The sequence below is a fragment of the Sus scrofa genome, chromosome 7, assembly GCF_054392235.1.
Source record: "Sus scrofa isolate SSC_HxYL_T2T_F1_AM1 chromosome 7, Sscrofa_HxYL_maternal_Yorkshire_Landrace_v2.0, whole genome shotgun sequence".
Lineage (NCBI taxonomy): Eukaryota > Metazoa > Chordata > Mammalia > Artiodactyla > Suidae > Sus > Sus scrofa.
Genome location: NC_139389.1, coordinates 87608258 through 87633386, shown reverse-complemented (window position 1 = coordinate 87633386; position 25129 = coordinate 87608258). Strand labels below are relative to the sequence as shown.

The 25129-nt window shown below is 37.5% G+C and overlaps 3 protein-coding genes across 3 annotated transcripts; all 3 read right to left on the bottom strand.

Moving 5' to 3' along the window:
- Positions 1-330: 330 nt before the first annotated feature.
- Positions 331-1598, bottom strand: LOC110261718 (olfactory receptor 4K2-like). Its single transcript, XM_021100011.2, has one exon. The coding sequence runs from the start codon at positions 1549-1551 to the stop codon at positions 592-594; it is 960 nt and encodes a 319-aa protein (XP_020955670.2). The 5' UTR covers positions 1552-1598; the 3' UTR covers positions 331-591.
- A 7895-nt stretch (positions 1599-9493) lies between these two features.
- Positions 9494-10429, bottom strand: LOC100152551 (olfactory receptor 4N2). The gene has a single exon (XM_001928622.3). The coding sequence runs from the start codon at positions 10415-10417 to the stop codon at positions 9494-9496; it is 924 nt and encodes a 307-aa protein (XP_001928657.3). The 5' UTR covers positions 10418-10429.
- Positions 10430-18998: 8569 nt separating this feature from the next.
- LOC100157798 (olfactory receptor 4N4C) lies at positions 18999-19937 on the bottom strand. The gene has a single exon (XM_013997656.3). It carries the CDS (start codon positions 19923-19925, stop codon positions 18999-19001), a length of 927 nt encoding a protein of 308 aa, XP_013853110.3. The 5' UTR covers positions 19926-19937.
- Between the last annotated feature and the right edge of the window lie 5192 nt (positions 19938-25129).

The following is a 25129-nucleotide window of genomic DNA, read 5'->3' as shown; positions in this document are numbered from 1 at the left end:
TGTTCTCTTTTGTTCAGTGTTGACTCAGAACCCAAACAATTGGACCTGCTAAATCAAGATTATTCAACAATATTCAAAAGAACCTCTTTACAATATCAATGTTCCATGAAAATATTCTAATTATATGAAAAAACCTGTTATGCCCATCATAATTAATATAACAATTAATTAAAGTTCTACATGTGGACATCATCAGAACAGCAAAAGGTTATGCAGTTGAGTGAGAAGGTTCTGAGTTAGAAGGCTAAACAACAACATTTATCTCAGGCTTCTCTAAGTAGTCTTAACCTGATACATGTTTACAGAATTTGGGAGTCTCTGAAGCCTGAATTTATGTTCACAATTTTGATGATCCGTACATTTTTCAATAAAAATAGCCTATAAATTTCAACAGATTTTCAAATGGATCCATAATTGCAAAACGCTTGCAAACACTCCACTAACTTCTAGGCAAAATATTTCATATCTCTCAGCCCTGTCTTCTTCTTTTCATGAATTTAAACTAAATGACTTAAAAGATTCTAACTTTACTTTTCTGTTGTTCTGAGAGCAAAACTGTTGCTATTAAATCTCAGACCAAGAGATCTCTGTTCATTGCACAGAATACATTGGGGTGGTTTTTCCAATATTTAAATATTGGTTACTTAGTTTCTTCTTCACAGCTGTCTTCACTTCCTGGTTTCTCAGAGTATAGATAAGTGGATTCAGAAAAGGGGTGAAAATGGTATAGAAAATAGAGAGTGTTTTGTCCATCAGGAAGTTTGTGAAAGGCCACACATAGATAAAGATGCAGGGCCCAAAGAACATTGACACAACTATGAAATGTGCAGTGCAGGTTGACAAAGCCTTAGATGATCCTGAGGAGGAGTGGTCCTTTATAGTGACAAGAACAGTAATGTAGGAGGTGAGCAAAAGCAGAAAACTGATAAGAGCAATCACGCCACTGGTTGAAATCATGAAGATTCCAAGAATATATGTATCTATACATGCCAACTGGATGACCAAAGGAAGGTCACAGAAGAAACTGTCCACAACATTGGGCCCACAGAACGGTAAATAGAGAGTAAAAGCTAACTGGGTCATTGTATGCAGAAAGCCCACTGTCCAAGAAGCTACCACAAGCCCCACACACATGCTTTGGCTCATAACTGATGAATAATGGAGTGGTTTGCATATGGCAATGTACCTGTCAAAAGACATGGAGATGAGCAGCACAATCTCAGTCCCAGTGAAGAGGTGCAAAAAGAAGATCTGAGAAATGCAGCCCTCAAAGGAGATCGTCTTGTGTTGAGCAAAGATGTCCACGATCATCTTTGGAGTGGCGAAGGAGGACAGGCACATGTCAATGAGAGACAGGTTGCTGAGCAGGAAGTACATGGGGGAGTGAAGGTGTGGGCTGAACAGAACTGTGAGCAAAATCAGGCAGTTGCCCAACATGGACATCAGGTAGAAAAGGGAAAACATCACAAAAAAGAAAATCTGGAGCTCAGGAGAATCAGTAAGTCCAAGTAATACAAATTCAGACACCCTGGAATGGTTGGCCCCCTCCATTGATCTGCAGGCTCTGCTCTATAATGACAAAATGGAACAAAATGACAGAGCTAGAAAATATGATACTTCTGCAATTATATATGAGGCAGTTATGATATCAGTTAATAATTCACCAGAACATTGACTACCTAAAATCCAACAGATACCTATCTCAGCCAAGATTTTTTTTGGAACCACTTAACAATTGCTCTCAGATATCACTACTCATGGACAACTTCTTGATTTTGTTCAGCATCAAGTACATACTGGGTTATACTCATCACATATCCATATAATAATATTGTTTTCTGAATATCAGCTAAGGAGTTAATATTACTCATAGTCACAGAGGATGATTATACTAAGTGAAAGTGTTCTGCTTCATAAGTCAGGTAACTAAAAATTTAAATGAGGGTTAAACTCTCAAAGCTTTCTGTTAAACCAAAAAAAAAAAAAAAATGCAGTTATGTTGACTCTACTGTTGTTGAACCTGGATTTAAAAGAGAGTTTAACATAACATAATGATTTCAGAAGACCCATTTAGTATGCTATGAGGGTGATAAGTGAGTTTTTCCTTAAGTGACCTCCTGTTTTCTCAGCTACAAAAAATTCCAGTTCCTTTCACACTTCATTTGCATATTTTCAAATTATTTTTGTTAGTATTGATAAAGGCTATTTTAACTATTAATATATAAATGGTAAATTAATTTCTTAATATAATAAAATTACTGGAGACCAAAAGGCATATCTGTAACAAGAGAATTATTTTCAACTTTATGAAATAAAGTTGAATAACATATGAAAGTTATTTCATGATCTCACAGAAGTATTTTTTTAAAAGAGGGAGAAATTTGCTTCTTAATTTCTACTCATGTTACTCAAACAAAGTTTTTGAGATTAGGAAAAAAGAAAGAAAGATTCTAGGACAAAACTAAGGCAATATAGAATATGCATGTCATTTGGGGCCTTTTCTAGCACCAGCCTGTAAGATGCTCAAAACAAAACAAAGAAACTCACATTGATGATGGTATGTCAAAATAATACCAGAGCCAACTGAAAGAGAAAAAAAAAAGGTTACTTTAAGAACTAAGACTCACTTTTTAAAATTGAGTTTTCAACTTACAGCAGATTGCAAGTTCTGCAAATACCTTCTATAATGTTTTTAATTTAAATGACCAGTTTTCCTGTGTGGAGAAAAATCTGGCTTCATCCTCATTTACTTGCACTATTCAAATTGTTCTTTCAGTGTTGATAATCATTTTTAAGATTTGTCAGAGACAGAGTTTCCGTTGTGGCTCAGTGGTTAATGAATCTGACTAGGAACCATGAGATTGCGGGTTCGATCCCTGGCCTTGCTCAGTGGGTTAAGGATCCAGCATTGCCGTGAGCTGTGGTGTAGGTCGCAGCCACGACTTGGATCCCACGTTGCTGTGGCTCTGGCGTAGGCCGGTGGCTACAGCTCTGATTCGTCCCCTAGCCTGGGAACCTCCATATGCCACGTGAGCGGCCCTAGAAAAGGCAAAAAGACCAAAAAAAAAAAAAAAAAAAAAGTTTTCAGAGAATATCCCAGAAATGTTAAAACTCAACTGTGGCACAGTGGTTAAGAGGGTTGCATTCTTGACCTGCTATGTGACCTTGATCACACTTGAGTAGCCTCTCTAAGATTTGGCCTCTTTACCTGAAAGAATTAAATTAGATGGTCTATTTCAAGCATATTTCCTGGAAACATTCAAGAATTCTCTAGGTTTCATGGAATTCCCATCGTGGAGCAGCAGAAAGAAATCCAACTAGGAACCATGAGGTCGCGGGTTTGATCCATGGCCTCACTCAATGGGTTAAGAATCCGGCGTTACCATGAGCTGTGGTGTAGGTCACAGATGCGGCTCGGATCTGGCATTGCTGTGGCTCTGGCATAGGCCGGCGGCTGTAGCTCTGATTAGACTCCTAGCCTGGAAACCTCCATATGCCGTGGGTGCAGCCCTGTAAAGAAAAAAGACGAAAAAAAAAAAAAAAAGAAGAAGAAGAATCCTCTCAGTTTCAGAATCCAAATTTCAGAATATTGTTCATAAATACTTGTTTTATTTAATTAATAATATTTACAATAAAACTATTCTAATCTAGTTTCAAGTCAGCAATTTAGAAAAAGATGAGAGCCCATGTTCCCAAAATCATTTCATCCTTTTGAAGTTAAATTACTTCTTTTCTTATAAAAATAGTATGAGTATCTTAATATATTAAAGGTGTTAAAAATTCTCAACCTCGGATACTTGAATATTTCTTCTATTTTCCTGACTTTATAATGAAATTAGTAATAACACAAAACTATTATTATACCTAATTTAAATTTATATGCATATTATTAATATGTTATGTATTGATTGTAAATGAATAAATAGTTGTCAAGTTTTATCTTCAGAGGAGCATTTCTAATACTTATTTAATTAAATCATCCATCTTTACATCTTCAAATGACATATTTTTCCTGTACTACTTCTCTCTTATTTTTTAATCTATACAGTTATTAAATGAAAATTGTTCATCTAAAAACACAGACTACTACTGCTTCTCAAGATCCTTAATATTATTTCCAGCTTTTAACCTGCCAGCTAAGGATCAGAAATCAAAAACACCATATCCTTCAAGATTCACAAACCTATTGAAATCACCATAGTCCTTGGTAAACATCAGAAACCTAGAGTATGGATATATATTTTCTCTGTTCTTGCTATAGAAGCCACTAGAAAGCAGGAACATTGGGGAGATCAAGGATTAGACACTACAGTCTTCTTGCAGTGGGAGTTATTAAAATGTTGAGCCAACTTTTCCCAAAGTTGCAGCAAAAGCTGTGAAGTGTGCTTTGCTATTTAAAGTGAGGATGTGCATTCATGATGAACAGTATTCATTAGAGAAAAAACACCACTGGGACTGGCCTTGTGGAGACCTTTAAGCAGTTGTTTAAGGAGTGTTTAAGAAGCAAAACATTGTTCCTTTGATTAAGGAAATATTCCCACTTTTATGCCCAGTGTTCAATGCCCCAAAGTTGGAAAAGTTACTCTTTTGGGCTAAATCACTTTGTCACCTGCAAACCCTTGATTACTTGAAGAATCATGTAAAGAAAGAATCTCTGCCGTAAAATTTCAGACAGGACATTAAAAATTACTACAGGCTAGTAGTATGCTGATAGCTGTTGCCAGGTAGGTGAAGTTTGGGGAAGGAGAAGTTGGAAAGCTTAAAGTAGCTGAAAGAAGTAAAGACAGGTACAGGACAAATAGCCTAGAGCAAGGGTCTAAGCATTAAATTATACAAATAAAAGCACAGCATTCAGCACAATGCCTGGCATAGAGAAAATGCTGAATAAAATATAGTAAAAGGAATAGCAGAGGTGATTATAATTATTAATGTAATTTTTTGAAATACTCAGGACACAGTTCAGGAAGATACTAGGTGTGAAATCTCAATGCTAACCCATAAGTGAGAGTCTTAAAGACTTGAGGGTCAATTATCCATCTGTGACTTACCCTCCAAACACAGCTTTCTTCCCAAATACCTCAGTGATATGAACTCTTTACAGCTACCACAGTTATCCTACTTTCCTCCTAAGACCAGCAATAAAGCCTTCAGAAATCTTCCCTAACTGGCCACATTCCTTGCAGGCTTTGAAATAAGAAAAACAGCAACTTTGTTTTTAAGATATATTTGTTTTATTTCTCTTCTATAAAGAGAAAGAAAGGAAATAACTAAAACGAAAAAGACAAATCAACACAACAACAGTTGCAAAGATTCAATAAATCTGAAATAGTTGTCCTGGCTTAAAATTAAAGATAAGTGTATATGATTATTACTAGAATTATCCTGGAAAAGGCAAGAGGATGAACAGAAAAGTAATAGCAATAAAAGATAATTCAGAAAGAGCATGGAGTTCGGAGGCATATGTTCAGTGTCTTGAAATCTGCTGTTTTGTGGATTTTGTCAGTTTTTTGGAGGGTCTTCTGTTTATGCTACTCCATCTTGCTTAGGAGCACAAAGACTAGTCATATTACGTGTGGTTTGTAATTTATCCTTTTACTATTACAGGCATGTTTTATATAAGTAAAAATAGATCATAATACTCAAATGGCTACAAGTTATTCAATTATCCTTTATTATTGATTTAAATAATCCCCAGTAAAGAGGCTACAGCTGTAACAGAGGCAAGAGATGATGGTGGTTGGGGCCAAGGTGGTAGAATCGAAGGGAGAAATGATCTAATTTGGCAATTTCAGCATGGTATAGCTAATCCAGACTTGTTAACAGATTGGATGTGGAATACGCGAGAAAATATTTTTAAAATAGTACGAATCCAAATTTTTGGACCAGCGGCTAGAAAAATGGAAGTACAATTAACTGAGATTGGGTTGTGGGATGAGGAGAGGGGTGTGGTGAAAATCAGGAGTCAGTGCGTTCCCTTCGTGGTTCAGTGGTTAATGAACCCAACTAGGATCCATGAGTATGGATCCATGAGGGTTTGATCCCAGGCCTGGCTCAGTGGATTAGGGATCCAGCATTGCTATGAGCAGTGGTGTAGGTTGCAGATATGGCTTGGATCCCATGTTGCTCTGGCTGTGGTGTAGGGCAGCAGCTGCAGCTCCAATTCAGCCCTTAGCCTGGGAACCTCATTATGCCATGGGTGCAGCCCTAAAAAGCAAAAATATAATAATAACAATAATAATTAAAAAATCAGGAATCAGTCTGGGGTGTTACGCATGCAGAGAGACATTAAAGTCCAGCTGCAACAGGGGCATGGGCTTCTACGGAGAGGAGAGAAAGTTATGCAGAGAGCTTGTCCATATTTAGATATAGGACTTAAAGCCAAGAAAGCTGGGTCGCTAAAGAGAAATTCTCAAAGAAGGATGAAGGAACAGCTGGTTAGACAGAGAGGGGAAGATGAGGGTGGAGAGTCCTGGGAAGGCATTGTGTCAAATGTCATTCAGAAGTCACATATGATGAGACTGAATAAGGATCATTGATGTCATTAGTGGTCATGAGAAGAACTATTTTATTGGCATGATTGGGTGAATTGAAAGGAAAGACACTAAAAGCAGAGGGCATAAACACACCAGCCTGAAAAGACTGACTAAGCACTGTATGATACCAACTACATGACAGCCTATAAAAGGTAAACTAAAGAATTAGCTAAAAATCAATGGTTGTCGGGGCTTGAGGAGAGCAGAGAGGAAGAGATGAATAGGTGGAACACAGTATTTTTAGGGCAGCAAAACAACTCTGCATGATACTGTAATGATGGATAGGTGACATGCCTTCATCATAATCCATAGAACTGTATGGAAAAATGGGAATTCTAATGTAAATTTTTGGACGTTACTTTAAAATAAAGTATCAATATTGGTTCATCAATCATTACAAATACACCACACTTAAGCAAGATATTAATAGGGAAAAATATGTATATGTAGTGGTGGGCGGAAAGTATATAGAAATTCTATATTTTCTGCTCAACTTTTCTATAAACTTAAAATTGCTCTTTAAAAGTGTGTTCATGTTTAGGAGTTCCTGTCATGGTGCAGCAGAAACTAATCTGACTAGGAACCATAAGCTTGAAGGTTCGGTCCCTGGCCTCACTCAGAGGGTTAAGGATCTGGCGTTTCCGTGAGCCCTGGTGTAGGTCACAGATGCGGCTCAGCTCTGGCATTGCTGGGGCAGTGGATAGGCTGGCAGCTGAACCTCCGATTTGACTCCTAGCCTGGGAACCTCTGTATGCCATGGGTGGGGCCCTAAAAAGACAAAAAACAAATGAACAAAAAAGTCTTTTAATGTTTAAAATCTAGATTACTTTTTAATCTTTGCTGTAAAGGGAAGCTGTGAAAGGAGAAAGTTGACAAAAAAGGTTTTTATTTAATATAAAAAAATGGTTATATGCTAAGGGGAAAAAAATCCAATAGGGAGGAAAAAATATAACAGTGCAGAGGAGAGAAAGAATTACCAAGGTGATGGTCCTTAATAGGAAAGAGGGGGTGAATACTCATGCACAGATGGAAGAGTGAGCTTTTGTAGGAGCAGCATCAGGTAACCCAGTCTCAGGAAAGAGGCAGGTATGTGGGAAGACAGAGGGGTAGAAGCTTGAGGAATTCATTTCTGCTCCTCTCTCAGCGAAATAGGAGCTACAAGATAAGCTGAGAGTGAAGATGGGGAGGAGATATTTGAGAAAAGAGAAAACTATGTAACCTGAGTGTTTTTACCCTGCGCATGGTTTATATTCATAGCCATTTTAATTTTGATTATTTGAAAATAAAATATAAAAATTTAATCCTAGATTTCGATCGTGGTACAGCGGAAATGAATCTGACTAGGAACCATGAGTTCCAGTTCAATCCCTGGACTCTCTCAGTGGGTTAAGGATCTGGCATTGCTGTGAGCTGTGGTGTAGGTCGCAGACCAGGCTCAGATCCTGTGTTGGTGCGGCTGTGATGTAGGCCGGCAGCTACAGCTCTGATTAAACCCCTAGCCTATGACCATCCATATGCCGCAGGTGCAGCTCTGAAAAGATAAAAAAGACAAAAAAAAAAAAAAAAAAAAAAAAAAAAAAGAAATTTATTCCCCAGCATTTGGGGTTCCAGATTTGTTTTGAATATTGCCCATTCAGTATATTCAGAAGAAACTTAAATTTGGTTAAGTCAATGAGGCAGAGAGGCAGTAGCAATAGAAGCTTCTGTTTGTCTAGGGGAGACCTGATAGGTGCACAGTAGCTCTGGATCATCATCTTGTCCCTAGTCTGTGGCTAACATGATGGCATTTTTCAGACAAGATTGCAAAGATTGTAGCAAGAGCAGCCACCTTGACAGCCTCGGTGCCCTGTGTTATTTTGGGAGACATCTCTGGATGCCTAGCTATGGTCTGTTCTTCCAGACTTTACAACTGTTTCCTAAGCATGTAGTTCTCTATGTTAAATCATATTTTTTTACATAGCTAGAATGCAATAGATTCCTGACTGGTCCACCTAAGAATCACCATTAGTACACTCAGTGTGAAATTAGTACACTCAGTTGGGGATGAGATCAGCAAACAGCTAGGAGTCAAAAAAGTCCACTAAGACTAATAATGAAGTTATAGAGGAAAAAAAGTGAAATGTTTCCATGGCCTTTTCACATGAAAATGACAGGTTTTATCTGCCTTCCTCTAAATAATTATGGAAGAAAATTTTACAGTTTAATTCCTTTTAAAACATAAGCATGGAATTTCCTGTTTAATGATTATTTTTCAACTCTGATATCATCGTAGAATCTTGAGTTTACAACTCTACGTCATTTATGAAACCATATGAGAGAATTTATTATTTTGCTTAAACCCTTAGAATGGGTTTATTATACTTAAAAAAAAAACTCATTATATTCACTTCATAGACCCGTATATAGTTGGAAACTATAAGGATGTCCAACACAAACTCTAATGTTTACCCATTCATTTATTATATCCCAGTCAGTTTGGACCTTTGCTGTGATCCTCAAATACACCAAGTTCATTCTTGTCTTCCCATTTTTTACTACCTGTCCCATCTGCCTGCAACGTTCTGCCCATTGATGTTTGCATGGTTGGCATATCCCATTTATCTAGATATCAGCCAAAACTTCACTTCTGTATAAAGGCCCTGCTTCAAGACTAAATATAAACTTATTACCCCACCTCTCACTTGCTGTTTAATATTTTGCTTTTCTTTCTAGTGTGTTCAAGATACCTCTTCTTTAATCCATGCTGTTTATTTTCTACATGATTGGCTGGCTATTGCTACTCAATTGTAACTTCAGGGAACAGTGATTTTACTTCTCCCACTAATAGCTTTTTCCCAATGCCTACAATAGTCCTGACAAATGGGAGGTGATCTATAAATGTCATGTTTGGAAAATGAATAAACTGATTTCAGCTGAAATTCTCCCATCTTGATTTTCTTACTCATATTTCCCACTTTTGATCAGGCTAATTGTTGATTAAACAACCTTTTCAGTGAAGTTTTTACTTCCTGGTTGCGAAGGGTATAAATCACAGGGTTCAACAGAGGAAAGATCACCGTGTGGAAGAGGGAAACCACCTTGTCTGCTGGAAAGGCTCTGAAGGGGCGGGTGTAGATGAAGATACCAGGCCCAAACATAAGAAATATAACAATGATATGGGTGGTGCATGTAGAGATGGCTTTGGTCTTCCCCTCAGAGGAGGAACCACGGACACGACAGAGGATGACAGGATAAGAGGCCAGAAGCCCCAAGAAACACAGGAGGGTCATGAGACCACTGTTGAAGACCATCAGGAGCTCCACCACAAAGGTGTCAGTGCAGGCCAGCTTGATGACCTGTGGCACATCACAGAAGAAGTTGTCTAGTCGGTTTGGACCACAGAAGGGCAAGTGGAGGATGAGGGCCACCTGGATGATGGAGTGGACAAAGCCTCCAAGCCACAGAGCCACGAGCAAGGCATAGCAGGCTCTAGGGTTCATGACAGTTGAGTAGTGTAAAGGACGACAGATGGCAATGTAGCGGTCCAAGGCCATCACTACCAGGAGTAACCCCTCCCCTCCTCCAAGGAAATGCAAGAAAAAGAGCTGAGTGATGCAGCCTCTGTAGGAGATCACCTTCTTCTCAGAGAGGAAGTCCACCAGCATCCTGGGAGCCACGATGAAGGAGTAGGATGCATCCAGGAAGGCCAAGTTGCCCAGAAAGAAGTAGAGTGGAGCCGTGAGGCCAGGGTCTGACCTGATGGTGAGGATGATGAGGAAGTTTCCAGGGAGGATGATGAGATAGAAAATTAAGATCAGGACAAAGACCAGGAGCTGGATATTTCGAGACTGGGTCAGACCAACAAAGATAAATTCAGCCACCACAGTACTGTTCTCATTCTCCATCTCCTCTGCCTGTAGTACATCAAGAAGCAGAGTTTAGTGTTATTACTCTGTCTTACATCTAGACCCTGGTGGTTATCTAGCTAAAACTATTTGACATATCCATCACTTCATCTGAAAACAGCACATCTCAGCCCTCTCTAATATCCTTGGTAAACTCCAAACATTTCTTCTTTCAATGTAAACAAGCAAACAAACACACCATTTCCAAAGCCACACTCTTATTCCCATTCAGCCATGTGCTTATTCCCACACAGCACAGCTCTCCACTCTGAGTCTTGCATCCTGCACCTTCTCAGGATTCCTGCCTCCTTGAGTCATAGGAAAAGTCACCCGATTGGGAAACACATGACTCTCATTATCAAGATATTTGCATTTGGGGGTTTGTGTTGTGCTTGAGGCTTAGCAGTTTTCTTGGAATTACATGCCTTTTCTCCTCATCCACTGACCCAAACTTTTTCCGGATTATCTGCTTTCTTCAGTGCCCATGGACTTCCCAGATCCTGTCTCTACCTCTCTGCCTTGCTCTCTGTTTTCTCTTATTGCCCTCCTCTGGCCTGCTGTCCTTGTATCCCCTGACTCCAGCTGGTCACCAGTTTCCCAACAATAACTCCACTTTTCCCATGACTTAGATGTAGCCTCCTAGCTGTGTCCCTTGTTAAGCACTGCTTGCATTGCCATGCCACACCTTGTCCGTGCAGCTTAATTAGCACTATCTGAATCTCATTATTCATCATACTCTCCTAATTGCCTTCTTTTCCTGATCCCAGTATGATGCCCATGGAAGAGCCTTTCAACAAACAACATGCCACAATACCAAATTTTTATATTTAATTATTTCAACACATAAAACCATAGCATGGAAGAAGGGGAAGTAACGATAAAGGTCCTCGTCTAATCTGTTCCTTTCAGAGACAAGGAAATGAAAGCTACTGTGGTTATAACCCCTAACTTTAGAATGAGTTTTATTTATTGTTCCGATTGACAAGTGGTAGAATAATGTAGGTGTGTACAACTCAGTTTAATCACATGAAGACACTATTTGCACAGATTTAATCAATGAATGCTCTTTTGTGTACTTGAATAACTAAAAATAATATACTATACTAGCCTAAAATCACTCCTTTACAGACCTTAGAGTTAGAAATTTAACCCTGTATATTTAAAAGAACAGTACTTTGGAAGAGGGAGCCATCCATACTTAAGGCTCAGTGTGTTTAGTGGTTTGGGCTTATTCTAGAAAAGGTATGTGATGATTTGCTGAAGGGCAAAAAAGAAATAGGAGTAAACATTTATTACATGTATATAATTGTACGTGTCACTGCCTCTTATTTTTTAATGCTACTTTTAATATGTATAATATATTAATACAATGGTATATTAATTTATAATTAAATGTACATATATTTAGGGCACATGTTCAAAAATATTTTGTTATGGCAATGAATTTTGTAAACTTTGAAAATTACTAGTCTACAGAAAAACACAATGTAATCTGTATGAGTATTCCCCATACTATTTAACTAAATAGCACTATTGTCTTAAATTCTGTGGAACATGAGGCACAAAGAGGAGGAAACAGTTTGAGAGAAAATGCTAATGAGTCAGTACTTAGAAAAGAAAGAAAGAGATAAATGTGAGGGAAATAAAAGAAATTAAAAAGTGAAACAAAACAAAAACCCCCAAAACAGTATGTCTATACAGTGAATCATTAGAGTTTGTATTTAGGAAACATTAAAAATATCTGTTTAGGTATGTTCAGAGCTTAATAAAATGGCTGATATACAGATTTATATATTTTACTACTATAAGGCACAGATGGAATTTATGAAAAGTCATGTTTTAACATTATACATATATACACACACACATATACAAATACCACACACAGGCACCCACACATAAAAACATACAATCTCTCTCACACACACCACGCACACATATTCCCTTAGGCAAAGTGAGACCTAACAGAATTTTAATAGAAAAAAATATTTTCTGGCTCTGCAATTAGCTTCTTTTCTCCCTTTTCTCTACTTAAGCAGCCACTTCTCTCATTATCCATTCATCATCTGCCTATAGAAATATACCCAGGAAATCCAGGAATGGAAATGAAGGGACCCTTCTACTTACCCTTAGGTTTTGTTCTTCCCACAAGCTTACTCAGAGTTGGTTATTTCATGATGTATCCATGTTTGATGATGTCTCTAAGACATTTCAGGATTTCTGAGGTTTCTGTGATGGAGGATTATAGGTTCCTCCTCTCTGACTACTTCCTAGCATTCCTCTCTGCATTCTCCCTATTATCCAACAGACAGGATTCCACCCTACCTGACCTATTTGATCCATTTTCTTCCCGTGTCCTGTCCTCATCTCGGTACCTTCTGGACCTGTGATTCTGAAATGGTGGTTGGCATAGATCCAGAGACTCTGTCTCAGATGAGCATTTCTCTAGGTAAAATAAAATACAATTTGGGAAAAAAAATTCTGCAAAATATGGCTCTCTTCATAAAAAATATTCCATGTTAGCCAAACCAGTGGGAAAAGTATTGTCCGGAGAGAAATCTACATTGTCACCACTCTGTCTCTAACCTTCACTGCCACTTCAGATAACTAAGAGATTCATCTGAGTCTGGCAGGAAAGAGACAGTAGAGGAATAGAGAAGGCCAGGGAGCCAGGCTTCCTGATTCTGAGGGTGGAGACACAAACCTCATTAGACAACACTGTGCCTGCCTGGGGCTCACTCCAGTCAGACCACTGCTGCAGCCAGGTTTAGAGACCCATGGGTTTGCTTCCTTCCCTGTCGCTTCTCTTTTCCTTCTGTTCATTTTCAACAAGCCTTTGCTTTTCTAACTTATTTTTATATGTCCAGTCATAGTTTCTGGGCCACTGTTAACTACTTGCCTTTCATTTCCCCCCAAGTTTTCATTCCCTTTTTTCTTGTTTTCTTAAAGTTCACTCTTTTTATCCCTTTCATTTGTTTAGATTCTTTCATCTGAAATATTTTTGCTCTCTCCATTTTTCCTCATGTTCATTGCTACTCCATTTTATCACAAGCCTGTCTTGCCATTACATATCTATAGATAGATAGATAGATGATAGATAGATAGATAGATAGATAGATAGATAGATTTTTTTAATGTCATTGTTATTTCCTTACAACCAAGAATGAGCAACGTGTATGCTTCCCAATATCTACCATTCCAAACATCTGGTCTACAAATAAAACTGTATAATTCACTCTGTAGTGCTAAACATTTTCTCCTCAACTGAATTCTTTTTGCAATTTACCAAATGTATATCACTCATTAATTACTTCCCACTTCCTCTTATAATTTTTCTGCACATAAATGAACCTGATGTAATGAGAAGAGTTAAATTTTTTAAAAAAGAATATTTCATAGTATAATGCTAATGAAATGAATACATTTGACAAAGTTGCCATAATTTCATTGCAGAGTCTGTCAGCATATTGATTGATGATTACAATTTGTTTAAGTGCAAATTAACAAGTTGACATTTTCTGAAAAATGTGGATCAAAGACATGATCACATAGTTCATGGATACTGATGCTGATGATGTTTAACACACCAAACAAATGGATGGGTGTTCAGCAAGGAAATTCTCTCATTAATAAAATGGGATGGTTAGATTAAAGTAACTCTAAATTTCCTTCAAATGCTTCCTTTCTAGGCAATGTTAGAACTCTCCTTGGTTTGAGTCGTTGTATCTGATTCTGATGTCTTGGCTCAGAAATTCGCTAACTCTGTGGCCCTGGGCACATCACTTAGCTTTCAGAACTCTGAGTTTTTATTCAAGAAATAGAATGATGGGTTGACTCTTTCTAACCGACAAGGGTGATCTGAAGATCACATTGTGATGATGATGGTAATATCAACTCTCTCCAGGAAGTTCAAACCAAAGCTAACCCTGAAAGTGTTAGGGGTTAAAAGGTATGTCTAATGAATGAACACATCGCCATGACAGCCTTTGTCAGCATCTTAAAGATGAACCCTGGGTGATGGTAGCTACATACTCCTGAGTGATTAATAGACAGAAGACACCATGGAGGTGAAAAGGCCCTCATGTAAGGGTGCCAGTGCAGCCAGATGGTTCTATTTCCAGCTTTGCTCAGTTTCACAGCTTTCTCTCTAATAGCCATCAAAGCCCTGTGTGGATGAATGATAGAACCATAGGCAACAGAAGAAACTCTCAAAAGCATTGCATATGGAAATTAAGAGATCTGGGTTAAGCTTCTGCAAAATCATAAAATCTGTGAAGCTTTTCCCTGGAGCCCTTAAGCCTACCCTTTTTGCATCTTCTTCCCTTTCCTTTGTACTTTACAAGGACTACCCTTTTTGCATCTTCTTCCCTTTCCTTTGTACTTTACAAGGAACATAAAATGTGTCAGCCACTGTATGCTCCTGGGTTCTAAACCAGATGTCAAATCTCTGAAAGCTATTGATGAGTTCACTTAATTAGGGTAATAGAATGAAAGTTTCTTTCCACCATTAAAGTAACTCTAAGCATCAGGAGCAGCCGGCAATCCCTTGGGGAGGGGGTAGAAAATGCCACACTGAGGAATTCAGACCTAAGGCTCTGGCTATTCTGCTGAAACTCTGACCTCTATGCCCTTGCACTCCAAGGCAGCAGATGAAGCAGTAGAGTCCTTGTAATGGGTTTTCTATTGTTCTGTCCTGCCCGTTTCTTGTAAATAGGAGTAGCCCCCATCCCCAGAAACTGGAGTCTCCAGGTTTGATGTAATTCTCACAATGTAGCCCTCCTCCCCATCCTGATAAAAAGATTCACTGACCATGCTTGTCATTGTTCAGAAATGTCTGTTCTCATGCAGGGAACCTCAGATTTTGAAATCTCCTCTAATCCTTTATGATGCAGTGGAGAAAGTGCTTTGGAGAATTGAGACTGCCGTGACCCTGCTGAACATTTCCAAAGGGAGTGATTAGAAAGTCAACTGAATTAGGCAAAGAAAAATGCCAGACCTCTGTAAAAGGCTAATATTTTAAAATATGTCACATAATGCCATCCTGGGTTAATCCTGAATTCTAACACCAAAATCCTCCCAGTTGGTGAGAAAATAGAACCAAATTTCAAGCACATTAGCTAGGTCAACATAAATAGAAGGCTAAAAATTTTCACTTACATCTTATAATAAAATCAAAGAGAGAAAAAAGTCAATAAATTATGAGAGATTGTTGCTATATATATACACCAAGAAAGCAGGGTCAGGATGAGGCAAGTGACCTACTTGCCTCAGTCACTAAATTTACCATGTAACTGGGTCACCATGCAGGACAGTAGAAAAAAAAATTGTATTGGGTAAATAATTCAAAAAATAAGATTAAATTAAAAAAAATAAAATATAAAAAATAAAAAAATTTAGCATCAAACCAAAAACCTGATAATGATAATAAGATTTTAATGCCATAGCTTAAGAATCTATGTTAATGTAAAAGTTATGAACAGATTATCAACTTTTCTAATAAAAGATCTGAACACTATAGATTTTTCCTTTTGCCTCAGCTTCTAATATAGCTTCTCATATTATTACCTATCCTGAATTCGTTTAAGTTTTAACATTTATTTTGTAATTAATTAATTAATTTTGATTTTTTCAAATAATGATTAGACCTAGAGAATATTGTGCTTATGAAATAAGTCAGACCACGAAGGAAAAATGCTGTATGTTATCACTTATAGATGAAATCTGAAAAGTAACAGAAATGACTGTGTATGTGAAACAGAAACAAACTCACAGAGATAGAACACAAACTAGTGGTTACAAAAGGGAAGGGAGAGGGAGTTCCCATCATGGCTCAGCAGTAAGAAACCTGACTAGTATCCATGAGGAGGCGGGTTCGATACCTGGCTTCACTTAGTGGGTTAAGGGTCTGGTGTTACGTGAGCTGTTATATAGGTGGCAGACGTGGCTCAGATCTGGTGTTGCTGTGGCATGGGTGTAGGCAGGCAGCTACAGCTCAGATTTGACCCCTAGCTTGGGAACGTCCATATGCCGAGGATGCTGCTCTATAAAGACAAAAAAAAAAAAAAAAAAAAAAAAAGGAAGAGGGAAAAGGAGACAGGCAAATTAGCTCTCTCAGATTCTAATATGTTCGTATCTCATGGGTCATAAGAAGAGCATCTTGCTTTTTCTCATCCCTTCAAAATATCTCATTTTATTGTAAATCACACCTTCATCTGCCCATATCCAGACTAGGTACTTGCCCACAGGTGTGGAGCTGTCATAGCTCTCTGCTTGTCTATACAGGCCCTGCTCCTCTTTGGAGCTCAATATAAAGACTTCTTTGCTTCATCCACTCTTTCATGACCTTATAGAAAAGTACAGTTTTCATTTTGTAGTTTTTTTGTTGTTGATAATACATGAGTAGCATTCTTCTACAAGCTAACCAGAACCAGTTGTCTTTATTCTCATTAGTTTGCTTTTGAGAATAACATTATTATTATGTTTATAAACCTTTCCACATTTTCTGTTGTTAATTGACTATTTGTTTCAGTTGCTCGTATTTCCTTCTGGGTATATATCAATTTCATATTCATGTATTCATTTCTCTGTATTAGGTGAATTAAACTCATCATTTATTTTAGTTTCCTTAGTTCATAGCTTTTTATTTTGATCTTTATGGATTAATGCTCCCATATACCATCCCAGGTTAGAGAAGAAACACTCAATTCAATTTCCATGTAAACTTCTATAGTTATGCACAAACTAACCTGCACATCTTCATGTGGGGGGCAGATTTTCATCACTCTTTCACTTTTGGCCACACAGATATTTTTAACATGTCAAATATCACTTTTCATTTTCATTTTCTATTTTTATGTCATACTTCACTGGCCTTCTCACCTCCAAAATTATAAAACTATTATCCTATGTTTTCCCACTGTTTTTTGCATTGCTTTGTTTTGTTTTCCCAAAGAAACTGTGAACATATAAACAGGCTCTCCAATGATTACTTCATTTAGATTTCCAAATTCTGCCTATCAAATGTATTCATGTATCACTTGATTTGAGAGAAAAATTTATTGGCAAAAGAGGCAAATAAACTGAAAGGTGTTCTGTATCATTCTCCTGATTCCAGACCATGGTTAATTAGTGTGTTTCTTCAGTCAGTCCCTGGCAAAATGGCTTCTGTTATCCCATTTGCTCAGTATTGCAGTTTCCTCATAATCACATGGAAAATTAGCTTCAACGTGTTCTTCTGGCCACCATTTCTGGATGCCCAGCATGGAAAATGGTCCCCTACTTCTTTAAAGACTTTATCAGTACTTACTTCCCCACATTAAACCCCATGGTGATTAACAACATTGATTTGTGTAATCTCCAACAGCAGCTACAGATTCTAAAAATAAATGTGAGAGAGAAAGTATTTCTAATATCCTCTATAATTTCTACTGGGACACATGAAGTAGTTTAGAAGGATGTGACTTAACTTGCAAATATTTATGGTAAATATATTGTCTTTTGTTTCTAACTCAACTTCATCGTAGTCAGAGTATATAATCTGTATGAAATATAGTGAGACTTTTTATGAAGTAGAATAGGGTCTATCTTGCAGAATGACTCATGCACTTGAAAAGAATTTGGGCTCTTTATTGCTGAGTGCATCACTCTATAAATAGCAACTAGGTCAAGTCTGCTGATAGTGCTCTTCAAATATTCCTTATCTCTACTGGTTTTGGTACATGTACTATAAGTTTTCAACACAAATTTTTAATCTCAATCCATGTTTTTAGGTTCTCTATGTCTAAATATCTGTATTTATGTCTGAATATCTGTAGCCTGGCATATAGAATGGTCTCCTACTCCATAAACAATTTTATAATATCTAATTTCTCACATTAAACACTGTTATATTTCAGATAATCTCCAACAGAATATATAGTACCAAATAACTATAATTTCATAATCAGATTGAAAGCAATTGAGGGCCAGTTTTAACATCCAGGGAGGATCTGTAAAAATCTCTTAGTAATAATCAGACCACACTGAAAAACAATCAAATACTTTCATGAATTTTTTTCCATAAAACCAACTGTTTTCCTTCCTTATCAGTGTACAAACTTTGCGAGGGGAAAGAATGTATTTATTTTAAGGAATTTTCAAGCATTTTAAATTGTTTAAATAAGTCTGCAGCATAACATTTGCTTTTTAATGATATTTTGCCACTTACAGCTCTCTGCCCAGAATCCTAATGATGTTCCTCTAAACCATGAAAGAAATAATCATGGATAAGCCAACTCTATTACTTAAAATATTAAGATGAATTCTTATTTCAATTAGAACAAAATAAAACTTATCTTGGCCTAAGAGACTTTGGTGATTTGACCCTTACAGTCACTTAACCCCTAAATCTCTCACATTCATTCCCTATAGTCCAACAACTTTGTTCTTTAAATATATCAACTATATTCACTTGTTATGTATAACTTTCCCCTATTAGTACAACTGTACATGAGAAACGGAAGGCACTCAATGAAAAACAATATTTTTTAAATTAATTATTTGGGGCCAGAATTTCCCCTTCATAGCTTATTATAAAATCCGTTCAACAAACCACATGCCGGCTTAATATCCTCCTCATAGAAGATTTCACTTCCTGGTTGCGAAGGGTATAAATCACAGGGTTCATCAAAGGAAAGACAACTGTGTGGAAAAAAGAAACCACCTTGTCAGCTGGTAAAGCTCTGAAAGGACGGGTGTAGATAAAGATGGCAGGTCCAAACATGAGAAGTATGATGATGATGTGAGTCGTGCATGTGGACAGAGCCTTGCTCTTCCCTTCAGAAGCAGACCCACGTACATGGCAGAGGATGATGGCATAGGAGGCCAGAAGCCCCAGAAAACATATGAGGGTGAGCAAGCCACTGTTGAAGACCATCAGGAGCTCCACCACAAAGGTGTCAGTGCAGGCCAGCTTGATGACCTGTGGCACATCACAGAAGAAGTTGTCTAGTCGGTTTGGACCACAGAAGGGCAAGTGGAGGATGAGGGCCACCTGGATGATGGAGTGGACAAAGCCTCCAAGCCACAGAGCCACGAGCAAGGCATAGCAGGCTCTAGGGTTCATGACAGTTGAGTAGTGTAAAGGACGACAGATGGCAATGTAGCGGTCCAAGGCCATCACTACCAGGAGTAACCCCTCCCCTCCTCCAAGGAAGTGCAAGAAAAAGAGCTGAGTGATGCAGCCTCTGTAGGAGATCACCTTCTTCTCAGAGAGGAAGTCCACCAGCATCCTGGGAGCCACGATGAAGGAGTAGGATGCATCCAGGAAGGCCAAGTTGCCCAGAAAGAAGTAGAGTGGAGCCGTGAGGCCAGGGTCTGACCTGATGGTGAGGATGATGAGGAAGTTTCCAGGGAGGATGATGAGATAGAAAATTAAGATCAGGACAAAAACCAGGAGCTGAATATTTCGAGACTGAGTCAGACCAAGGAGGATAAATTCTGTTACCAAAGTGCTGTTTTTAATCTCCATCTCCTCTGCCTGCAGTACATCAGGGAATAGAGGATTTATTTCCATTCTTTCATCTAGGTTATAGTTCTTCTATAACTAAAACTTGTGTATTCTACATCTATGTTACACCATGACCCTCCCACAAAGTAAGAAATCTCTTCTACCCTTTAGTCTTCTATAAATCATAAGCACCAACTCCCTTGTCTTGAAGCTACCCTTGTCACCTCTGTCCTGTGTTCCAATTTAATTGCTCTCTCGTGCAGCACTCTGTCCTGACCTGGATTTGTTCATGATTTTTGTGAGATATATGAACATTTTTCTGACAGAGAAAAAACTTAAACACAGGTATCAATTGCTGAAGTTTTATTTGAAATGGGAGGGGATTGCGATGAGGTAGGGATTGACAGCAAAGAGGGATGACAGATATTTTTAAGGTAACAGAAATGCTCCATATCTCAATTGTAATGGTTACAAATGTCTTTTATTTTCAAAATGTATTGAACTATTAAACTATACAGAAACTGGTACATTTACTATATAATAGTAATATAAGAATACTTACCTAAAAAGTTAAAAAAAACAATTATGACTTGAAATGTTTTCTTTTTCTCTATAGAATATTAACCCATAATCCTGGTCTCAATAAAAAGAATCTTGGTCATTTTGAAGAAATTGAGATCTGAGGCTTATTTGTACAGTGGTCTGCAAATTGGCAATGTGCTCACCTGATGTACATAATAATTCACTGGTAGTGAAATTCGGGGACCTAGGGTAGGCCACCCCAAAATATGGCTTAATGGCATATTGATTATTTTGAATCAGTTACTTAAATGGCCAATGCAAAGGAAACACTCTGACCCTCCTTTCTTTCTCCCTTAAAGCAGGAAGGAAATCTCTCCTGTGAAAGGTATACTCCCTTCATCTGGAGGTACAAGGAGAGTCTTATCACTGGAGATAGGGAATTGAGGCTGAGAAACCTGTATGAACAAATCTTGTTACTTTATTTTTCTACCCCAAGCCCCAACTCCATTTAGATGCGTCACTGATTGAGCACCTAAAACCTGTTTTTTTGTCCTATCACGTCCTCACAAATTTATTGAGTTTTTCATCAAAAGAGTATAAAAGCTTCTGCTTTGGACAGTTGTTTATGTCCCATTTCTATGAGGTCTCCATGGACATGATTAAAACTGGTTTCTTTTTCTCTGTTAACCTATCTTGTATCCTTTTCATTATTAGTCCAGCCACAAGAGTTCAAGATGGATAGAGGGGAAAATTTCCCCTCCCCAACATAAATATCAATAATTATACCCCATTCTTTGAACTTCTACTTTTGAAAGTGTCAGTATAATTTAATGTAAAAATACAAAAAAAAAAACCTAAATGTATTGTTTTTACATGCTCAAAATTGTTTATTGTTAGGATAAGAAAATGTAAAAACTTGAAGACTTTTGAACTAGAGCATAATACAGCAGTGTGATATAGAACAATATTGCACATACTTTCAGTTATACAACACGTTTGTTTTTAAGTAAAGTGGATAATGGAGTGTCGAGAGGAGGGAAAGATTGGTGTACTATCTTCAACTATAAATGGTGATAGAATGAAAGAGAAGAGAAAGAAGGAAAAAAAATCACATCCCAAATCAAGAAACCAAAGAACATATTTATAATGGCATATCTATTTAAAACATCAAAATAAGAGTTCCCATCATGGCTCAGCGGAAATGAATCTGACTTAGCATCTATGAGGACGTAGGTTCGATCCCTGGCCTTGCTCAGTGGGTTTGATCTGGAGTTGCCATGAGCTGCGGTATAGGTCACAGATGCCGCTATGATCCCAAGTTGCTGTGGCTGTGGCATAGGCCAGTGGCTATAGCTCTGATTCACCCTCTAGCCTGGGAATCTCCATATGCCACAGGTGGAACTCTAAAAAGACAAAACAACAAAAAAAATCAAAATGTCTGATTTTGTATGCCTAAACCCAGATAGATTCATTAACAACAGATGTTAGTCAAAATTAGGAATTATTAAAGAGGTACATAACATCACTTAGGCACTCAGCATGTGTGCTCACACGTACATATATGCCAAGCACACATGTTGTTTCCTAAGCAAAACTTGAGCACAAACATTTACAAATGGCCTGATCCAAATTGCTTTGCTCTTCTCCACACCTTTCCTTTCCTTCCTTTCTTCTCTCCTCCCTCCTCTCTCCCTTCCTTTCTTTGTTGTTTTCTTAGCATTCATTAGCTTCAATATTTATCGTTCCATCTTAGCATAAAACCAACTGTTTGAAAAGTAAGTCAGGAATTCCTCTGTGCTTATTCCTATACTGTGTGCATCTTGCACTCTATAACACACTTGGTTATTTCACACTCTTTCAAACACTGAGGCTGTCTTTAGTACCTAAGAATAATCTTTAACTATCTCTAAGTTTAAGAGTTGTAGGCTTTTCCTCTCTGCCTTGTGTTTTATTTCCTATCATGCACTTATGTTCTTCTATTGACTTCTTAACAGATGGGATTTATTATTGCCTAATATCCCTCACTTCTTTCAGTTAATATACCCTATGTAAAGTTAAGACCAAATATTAACATCTTGAAGACAACTGGAATTTTAATAAAGGCTTTATATATCCCTAATAAAGTAATTCAAAATATCAGGATAAACTAGACATATATTATTAAAAACAGATAAAATGTGCTACTGTATTATTGAGTTCAGACTTCAAATATTAGTTTTTTCCAACTATAATTCTGACCATTGCATTCCAAGAGAGCAGATGTCCCATCAGAAGAGTTGTGATGTTTCCATTTATTCCTTCTTTCTGTTCCTTGTAAATATGTAGAATGACAAATAAATTTACCTCTCTAGCAATCCAACATTGCTATCCCACAGCAGACACCACCTTCTAATGGAAGGGACAATAATTGATTATTCCTGCCTTTGTTCTTAAATATCTCTTCTCACAGAGGGGCCTCCTAATGTTTGGAAATAACAACCAATTTGTGATGCAACAGAGAATGTACTTTGGGAATTTGAAGATTAGCAAAACTACAGAACACTTTAAAGGGAAATTTCAGAATGCCAGTAGGATATTATCAAAGAATTAGAGATTTGTTAGGTACAAATATGCACATACATATCAGTTAAGGAGACACTGTGTCACTTATGGGTTCTGAAATCAACATTCCACCAGTGACGGAAATAGTGGAATGGCGAGCATGTTTATTGGGTCTGAGTGAATAGAAAGCCAAGGGATGTTTATATGTTACACTGCAATTCAAAAAGACAAAAATAGGAGTTCCCATCATGGCTCAGCAGAAATGAATCTAACTAGCATTCATTAGCTTGAGGATGCAGGTTTGATCCCTGGCCTTGCTCAGTGGGTTAAGGATCAAGCATTGCCATAAGCTGTGGTGTAGGTTGCAGTCGTGGCTTGGATCCCACATTGCTGTGGCTATGGTGTAGGCCAGCGGCTGCAGCTCCAATTTGACCTCTAGCTTGGGAACCTCCATATGCTGCAGGTACAGCCCTTAAAAAAAAAAAAAAAAAAAGGCAAAAACAAGAAAAAAAGAGAGAGAGAGATAAATAGAATAACTGACAGGAAATCATTGCTATATCAAGAAAGGAAATAATATGGTCACATAGATGATAAGTAACTTAGATTCAATGTATTTCCAATGACAAAAACATAGGCAAAGAGAAAATAGACGATGCTTGCAAGGTCTCCTTTAATTCCTTATTTAAAAGAACCTGCGTGTTGTAGAACTGAAAATCCTCTAGAGGAGACATCCTCCTAAATAGATCCTATTGTGGTCTTGATATTTGCTGTTTTTCATTTTAGGAATATTTGTCTCCTATGCTCGGCTAAAGAAATGATGAGGGAGTATTTCTTTTTCAATTTAATGTTATTAAACAGAAAAAAATAATTAAGAATCCTGTAGTAGAAAGCAACTTAGCTTAAATTTTAGTAGATGTGATTTTGCTTTAAAGATATTTTCTACTAAAAAATTAAAATATTGTCCATATATGTTTAATAAAAAAAAATGCAGAACCAAACATATTTCATTCTACTTTATATCCAGTTCATAGGAAGAGAAGTAGGAGGAGTGAAAAATGGGAAAAATAGAGAAAGAAATAGATATACAAAATTATGAAGATAAAAATGTAGAGAAAGAGAAAAGGAAAATTAAAGAATAGGTATAAATGCAAAGACAGTATTAGGAAAATAAGAAATGAACATAAAAGGATAAAGAAGCATAGAAATGCATATTCTCTAAAACCGCATATACAAATAGATTTAACAAATGAAAGAAAGTTATTCATTAAAAAAAGAGAAAGAAGGAAACAAACAAAAAAGAAAATATTTGGAGAAACACATGAGGAGAAAAGTCCTCATCTTGGAGTACATTGCAGTCTTTATTGCCACTGAAGATTTTTTAAAACGTGATTTTTTCCCCATAACTATAGACATAATCAGGTGCCTTGCTTCCTAATGTTTGCATAAAACTTAAATTAACCTGATGATCTAAACTAATCCCCAGAAGGGAGACTTCTTACTCCTACTGGTAAAAATTGATAATTTTAGACAATTTTAGAAACAAAGTCATGAACCAGGCTTGTATTTCAGTGTTAGCAATGTCTCACTGAACAAGACAAAAGGGTTCCTGCCCCTGGGGATTTTACATTGTAATGCACAGAGAGGACAGAAAACTCTAACATATCAGAGAGAAAATATCGGATGGTGGTGAGTGCTATGATGTACTATGATATAGTGACGTGCTAGGAAGAGATGGGAAAGAAATGGCTGCTCCAGGTGAGCTGGCCACAGAGAGCCTTGCTGAGGACATGGCTTTTCAACTGAGATCTACAATAAGCTGACTATGAGAACATCTGAAAAAAGAGCTGAAAAACAGCCCTGAAGCTGGAAGGAGGAGGTGCAGTGAGAAGCAGAGAGGAGAAAGAAGCAGAAAGGCCAGTATGGCAAGGTTAATAGTGGGTAAGCTGGAAAAATTATAAGGCAAGATAGAGAGGAATTATCAGATACAGACCAAAAGGCAATTGGTCATCATTCCATTTGAGACGTTATAAGCAGAAGAGAACCATTATCTGATTTACATTTTTAAAGGATTATTCTGTTTACTAGTAAAGAACCGGTCATAGAGGGCAAAGAGTAGAAGCCAGGAGACTAGTCAGAGGGCATGTGCAGTACCACAGAGGAGG

Coding starts and splice junctions, on each gene's coding strand:
- LOC100152551 (XM_001928622.3), bottom strand. CDS start 10,417: ATGGAGAATGAGAACAGTACTGTGGTGGCTGAATTTATCTTTGTTGGT.
- LOC110261718 (XM_021100011.2), bottom strand. CDS start 1,551: ATGGAGGGGGCCAACCATTCCAGGGTGTCTGAATTTGTATTACTTGGA.
- LOC100157798 (XM_013997656.3), bottom strand. CDS start 19,925: ATGGAGATTAAAAACAGCACTTTGGTAACAGAATTTATCCTCCTTGGT.